At 34.8% G+C, this 7,329-nt stretch overlaps 1 protein-coding gene across 5 annotated transcripts in view; it reads right to left on the minus strand.

Annotated features, from left to right (window-relative positions):
* The window catches only part of st6gal2b (ST6 beta-galactosamide alpha-2,6-sialyltranferase 2b), a 30,871-nt gene that overhangs the window by 5,683 nt on the left and 17,859 nt on the right, over window positions 1-7,329 (minus strand). For all 5 annotated transcript variants that reach the window (XM_016287012.1, XM_016287011.1, XM_016287008.1 and 2 more), the window contains 3 exons: window positions 3,967-4,064; window positions 3,746-3,847; window positions 1,267-1,441 (listed from right to left, as the gene is read on the minus strand). In XM_016287012.1, the coding sequence (XP_016142498.1) occupies window positions 1,267-1,441; window positions 3,746-3,847; window positions 3,967-4,064 (375 nt within the window). The remainder of the gene's footprint in view (window positions 1-1,266; window positions 1,442-3,745; window positions 3,848-3,966; window positions 4,065-7,329) is intronic.

Consider the following 7,329-nt stretch of genomic DNA (forward strand, 5'->3'; position numbering starts at 1 on the left):
GTTATAGGTAGGAGTGGTTGACTCTTAACTTTTATAAAGAATATCTCTTTGGATTTGAGACTTTAGTCTTTGCAACTTTACAGATCTTCTTTATGCACCAAGAGATTGTAACACTTCAAAGAGAAAGGAACAATTTTAATCGCATCATATGACCACTTTAAACACTTGTACAGTAAAATCATAGCAGACATAATTGCTTTCCTGTGCACCATCCAGAATGTCACACTCCAGTCCTGTAGGTGGCGATGTACTGTCACTGTATTGAAGTCACCCAAACAAATATTTATTATCTAGTATACCTTGTCTCCTCATATCAACCATAGCATGATATAAAGATTTCATAAAAGAATATAAAGATTTTTATTATAAATCTTTTTACCAAAATTACTTTATAATATTATTTTTGTTTTGTGACTTTGGGTGTGGAAACTTTAATGAGACTTACTAAACAGTGTCATTCTAGCATTTAACACTGAGGAGGAATTTAGCATAGAAGCCTTTAGATGGACTGAATTAGGAAGGATGTAGCCTTCGAATAGATCACACCAGGGTGACATATTTTTGTAGGCCACACTCTGGAAACGAGTTGAAGGTGTTCAGAAACTGAAGGTGTTCAATGCTCTATGGTGGTGACATTGAAATCTTCTGCCAATTGCATTTAAGCTTCAAAATTCATAAAAGTTGTGTTTATTTGTTAAGATTATCATAATGAACAAAACATGTAAAAAAACAAACTTTGGTTGAGTTGTGTGTGTTTGCACGCACATTTATTGGCTCTATGCTGCCCTGGGCACTCAGGTTGCCAGTTAGCCATTGGCCTGCGGCAAGGTAAGTATCCTCTAGAAATGTAATGGAGAGTTTGCTTTTTTCCACATGAAGTCCCTGCCTGATTGAAATAATCCCGTCATGCCCCCGAACTTGCATCTATCAAATTGATATTACCTAGTAACACATTTCAGCATTTGCACACACACACGCACACACACACACACATCCTGCACTCTTCAGTCAAAAATTTATTCAAGAGGAACAGTGAATACAAACAGACATGATTATCATTTGTAATTCAGCAGATACGCTGGAAAAGTAGGCAGAGAAACATTTGATCTCGCTTAAATTAGGGTTGAATATGTGCGTCAACTGCACAGCATGGCAAATCTCTCAGAAATTACCGTCACAACATGTGGCACAACAATTTTCCTGAGCGCAAGGATCAAAAAATGGACAGATATATGTGCTTGTGTTAATGATGAAGAGTATTGATACCTATAAATCCTGAGGAAGGAGGGTTGGGTTGAATGTTCTCCAGTGTGTTGCTTTGCACAATATCCCAGAGTTTCCAGATAAATGAAGGATGCAGGATATAAAAGGGCTGCTCGGGGAAATTGTTCCTGTGATTTATGTATGGAGTAAACAGGTCATAATCTGGATGTTGGTACCACTGTGGGTATTGAGAAAACAGGAAAATATTATGTTAACTATAAAGTCACTTTAGGCACATAGGCCTGGTTTCAAAGACAGGGCATAAATTAAGCCTTAGTTTAACTAGGACATTTAAGTATATATATATATATATATATATATATATATATATATTGAATGTGTCTTACAAAATGAATAAATAAATAAAACCATTACTGGTGTACATCGTGATACAAATCAAATGCAAAGATATGCCAGGGCAAGTTGCTTGCAGTTAAGATAGCTAAAACTTGCATTTGAAACTTGGACTAGGCTTATGCTTTGTTTCATGTTTTATTAAAGGGTCAGTGAGATACTGCTAAATTTGTATTGATTTATTTATATATTTAAAAATTCATTCAAAATTCATTCAAAAATTCAAATTCATTAATGTAATGACTTGAATACACCTCTTCTAAAAAATAAATAATTGTCATGCTGGAAGATCCATCCATGGCCCATTTCTAGCAGGGACAGTCAGATTTAGATTTTTTATCTGTTGTTATCTGATAGAATCCATCGTGCCATCTATCAGAACAAGACGTCCAGGACCTCCAGCAGAAAAATAGGCCCACAACATTAAATATACAGCAGTATATTTAACTGTGGTCATGGGATACTTTTTTTTTTTATCCCTTTGTGCACCAAGCCCATCTTGAGTGTTTGCTGCTAAATGTTCTATATGCATATATGTGCCACATATATTCACATATATTCTATAGGCATATATGTGTGTATTTTGGAAAATATTTGTTACATATTTGAAAACGGACATTTTTGTTTTATTTTGAAATATATGTTGCATGTATGTGCAAGTATCTGACATATATTTTTATATCTGTGAAATCCATACATGGACATACAGTGGGTACGGAAAGTATTCAGACCCCCTTAAATTTTTCACTCTTTTTTATATTGCAGCCATTTGCTAAAATCATTTAAGTTAATTTTTTTTTCCTCATTAATGTACACACAGCACCCCATATTGACAGAAAATGTATGGGAAAAAGCAAAGAACCAATATAGAACCCAGTCCCATCTTAAGTTCCAGTATGTCTGGCAGCTCAATATGCTGGAGTTTGTTTTTGGATTAGGATTTTTTTTTTCTTGAAACCCTCCCAAACAACTTGTGGTTATGTAGGTGCTATCTGATTTTTGTTTTGACCCCCCAAGACTATTTTCTGCAATTCTCCAGCTGTGATCTTTGGAGAGTCTTTGGCCACTCAAACTATCCTCCTCACCTTGCTTTAAGACAATTTATACAAACGTCCCCATCCAGGCAAATTCGTAACATTTCCTGTTGATTGTAACTTCTTAATAATTGCCCTGATGGTGGAAATGGAAATGTTCAATGCTTTAGGTATTTTTCCTACTGTACCTTTCTAATTTGTTAAGCTCAAAAGTCTATTGCTGCACATTAGAACAATATTCTTTGGTTTTACTCATTTTAAAGGAATTTGTTCCTTTGTGTTCCCTCATATTTATACTCATGTGAAACAGGAAGTCACCCTGGTGTAATTTTATATGATATATTATTATATTAATAATAAAATCATTTTAAAATAACACTTTTAAGTTTATTTTTTCTTTGTGTACATTTATTATTTTTGTCACTAGCCCAAAACTGTATATACTGTAGGTGTATATTCATACAGGTCTGCAGGTCAGGAGACTTTTAATATGACAGTAGTCTGTTTCTAGCATTACGGACACATGGAGAGAAGGAGTGAAGAAGAGTGCAGTGTGTGAGCAAAGAAGTTAGTGCCGTGTCATGACCAGGGAGCCAGTTCCATAAAGATTATTTCATTGGAGGATTATCAAGGCCCAAGACGATTAAAGGATGGCAGAGTGTTTTTGTGAAATGTGACTCACTTTTTACAGCTGTTATGGAGTTTTCTTTACTATAATTAAGTTTTTTTTTAATCGTGAGATGCAGCGTTAAGGGTTAACTGCTTTAATGAGACTGATTACAAGTACTATTTTGCAAGAATTAATTTTTCCCCACATGACATCACATGCGAGGTTGGAGCTGCTGTGGGATGCTGACGAGGCAGAGATATCTTTTTTTGCAAGTGTGACCCCTAGATCTAATCACTGTAAATGATTCCTCTAATGGCCAGTATGCTGATAATGTCACATCTATACCTTCAAAGTCACCCTTCTTCTGCCTCGCCAAATATATATCTCAAGAAAGAAAACTATCTAGAAAACTACACAAGCAAAGTTTAACAGGGTTGAATGGTATTTCACTTCTGACTGATTTACTATGATGTAACTTTCATACCTTATGCAGGTCAATGTTATAAGGAGCAGGATCCCAGGCTACCAAGGTAATGTTCTTATAGAGCAAACTGCTGTTGAATTTGTGTTTGGGGTTTGCTAGAATCTGATAAAAGAGAAGAAAACATCTCTATTTAGTCCTTGCACACAGGGAGACACGGAGACAGGGAATGAGTCAGAGGGTGAAGGTTTGTGTCTGTGTGCATTAATGCAAATGACCCTAACCTGAGAGTTCATGATTCGAATGGTTGTCTTGCTGCCCACGTCTCTTTCATAGCCCTTGCAGGGTGCAGCATTGAAACGCAGCACTGCATCATGGGAATCTAGAATGGCAAAAACAGCAGTCAATCAAAAAGACCAGTCAAGTTTTATAAGGGAGAACATATGGTGACCTTTTGTGACAATATGCTCCAATATGCTCCAGTGTTGTCACAGGGGAAACTCTGATTATACTTTTATATATTCAGTTGTTGATTGTTTACTCTATTGATTAGAAAATTATGATTATTATTATTATTATTATTAAAAAAAGGAAAAGTAACTTGTGCTCATTAATTGAACCAGTCTGCAAAAAGTGTTATGGCCAAGCTAATATTGTAAGATATTGCTCCATCTAGTGTCATTAGGCAAATGCTTCCAGAATAAACTCCTAACAGACAGAAGCCTATTGTACAGGTATACTGGATTTTACCTTTGCTATATCCCTAGCAAACCGAGTAATTCCTTATTCATAGACCTAAATAATCAAAGCATCTCTATACTGTGCATTATGATGATTTTCTTCCATCAATGTCTTTTTACATGCAAAACATTCAATCACCACTAGAAGGTAGCAAATGACAATTCACTAACATCTAGCAACCGGAACCATTTTATCTAGACTCACTTTCCAAACTTCTGCTTCATTTGTGAGTAATAAAAACCTGCATATAATCAAATAAACCTTTCAACAAAGAAATTTGGGTGGTTTGAATTTATAAATGTAATAGATTTTGAGTTTACTACACAAACTACTGCTGTAAGTGTCTAAGACATAAGTTTCAATGTCACAGAAAGTCGTTTAAGACTCCCACAAATAAACAAAAACATGCAAATAAACAGTGCGGCTTCCAGCAGCAATGCTTTCATTCTTTCTAACAATGAAGCAGGGCAATGCTATTCAAGGGCTTCTAGAGAACAAGGAGCACTGCTCTAATGCGTATCTGCCATTGGCTGTCAGCTGTGCTATTCATGTTCCAACACATTCAACAATTAGGCCGTGTGCATCAATGTCGCTATTCAAAAGCAGACCAAATCAAGGTCTAATGAGGAAAAAGAAAAAAGAGTGGCGATGAATTGAGTGGAAGAAATGGAATGAGGGAATTAAAGTAAAAGCAAGAGAGCGAGAAAGAGAGAGCAACCATCAAAACAAGACAGGAAAGTGCCTGTTTGGCTACTAAAAAGTCTAATAAAAAAATAAATAAAAACTATTTTACACAATTTTTTTTGTGTAATTAGATGTGTTACACAGATTTTGTTTTAGCTCAAATTTAAAGTTAAAATAAATATTTTAACTTTAATTAAAATATGTAATAAATAAATTCCACGATTATAATAGGCTATGTACTGTAATCTATTATTAAACACAATCTCGCCCCACAGTTTTGAATCTGAAATTTGCAGATGCGTGGTTGGGGGCATTGCATGACACATTTCTCTGAAGGACTTCTGCATTTAACTGTATATAAACTAAAGAATACATTGAACTTGAAAATGGACTTTATGTTGTGTCCCTTTTCTCATTTCCAGGTTTGGAAGACAAAGTAAACTACTGAGTGCTGCAGAAATGAGTCCTAAAAACGAGTTAGCAGTTAGCACTTATGAGTTAGTACTTACGACTCCATTGTCCTGAAGTCAATATATTTTTTTAACTGGTTTTTGGTTAAAACTGAATGCCTTATCTCACTCTTGCAAACTATTCTAACTCCAATTTTCCAACGTGTATAGGCTATTTTAAATAAAGACTGAAAGAGTTGTCACAAGCTTTGTGGTGGTGAAGTCATGCGACTGTGGTGTAGTTTGTTTATAGTCTATCTTTATCTTTTTACTTCTGCTGATTGTATTTAGGCTTCAAAATTCATAAAAGTTGTGTTAATTTGTAAACATTATCTTGATGAACAAATTGTGTAAGTATAATAAACTTTTTTGGTCACAGAGCTTATTTTCGTTATAGCGCTTTGTAAACATGATGTTTACTGTAGTTCTAGAATAAATGTGAAAACGCATTTGCTCATCTCATTTGCACAAAAACAGATTCAGTATTACTCAAAATGAATAAAAACCATGAAATGCAAACTCAGAATATGGTGCAAACCTGCAATAATTAAATAAGTTAAATAATACAAATATCCTTTATATATTTAATCCCATTTTATTAGCCAATGTCTTTGCTGCTGACCTTCGATGATCCATTTAAAACATATTAAGCAAAAATGCATTTTTTTCTTTTTTCTTTTTCTTTTTTATTGCTGATGAGTGTTGAACTTTCTTATCCTGTGTCCTATTCCTCAGTTGAAAGGTTCGTTTGAGCTTTGCTGTGTTACAAAAGATTTCTATTCCAAATAAATGCTCTTCTTTTGAACTTTACATGCACCAAAGAACACTGAAAAAATGTTACAACTCTCACTGTTACGGGGCGAACGAGACGTTATTTACCACCAAAGGCGTGATCAATAAACAGGCAAGGGTCAGATAACACAGGTATATCACAGCCAAGACAAAGAATATTCCTAGGCCTAGCGTGGGTCTTCGATCGACAAGAGGGGTACTCCAATAACACGAGCAATAATAGTCCAGGCGAGGTGCAAACACAGTCCAAAACAGCAAGACAAAGGGTTAATCCAAGAAACACAGGAAACAGACAACAAGGCAACATGAAGTGGCTAGACTAAGACTAGAACTAGAACTGGGAACTAGGACCAGGAACTAGGAATGGCTCCGTAATGCAGCTATCGCTAGAAGAGTGATATGCGCTAAACAATACTCAGCAGTTTGAGAAGGATCTGAGTGAGTGTAATATAGTGTGTGTAGGGATATGCCGGTATCAAATTTTCATGTTGCGATGAATTGCTAATGCTTTTATTACGGTATACGGTATTATCACGATATTGAAATTTTGTTTAAAAAAGTGCTGTCATAATACAGTATAACAGGTTTAATAACTTTTTTCTTATAACAAAAATAACTGAACATTTCAATGCAATAAAGCAATACAGAAAAAATGTATAAAGTTAAAAGTTTTACACAGATTAAAGTGCAAAAGAACCCTTTACAATAAGACCTCATTAGTTAACCTTAGTTAATGCATTAACATTCACAATGAGCAATAGCTACATTTGCTACAGAAGTTATTAATCTTTGTTTAAAAAATACAAGTCTTAGTTCATGTTAGCTCATTAAATAACACAGTTGCAACTTTCGATTTTAACAACGTGTTATTAAATATTGGAATACCTAAGATTAATGAATGTTCAGAAGAATTTTTCATTGGCAGTTTGTTAACTGAATTAACTAATGTTAACTAATGAAGCCCTAATGTAAAGTGTGACC

Source organism: Sinocyclocheilus grahami, unplaced genomic scaffold (assembly GCF_001515645.1).
Source record: "Sinocyclocheilus grahami isolate Dianchi unplaced genomic scaffold, SAMN03320097.WGS_v1.1 scaffold217.1, whole genome shotgun sequence".
NCBI classification, from domain to species: Eukaryota; Metazoa; Chordata; class Actinopteri; order Cypriniformes; family Cyprinidae; genus Sinocyclocheilus; species Sinocyclocheilus grahami.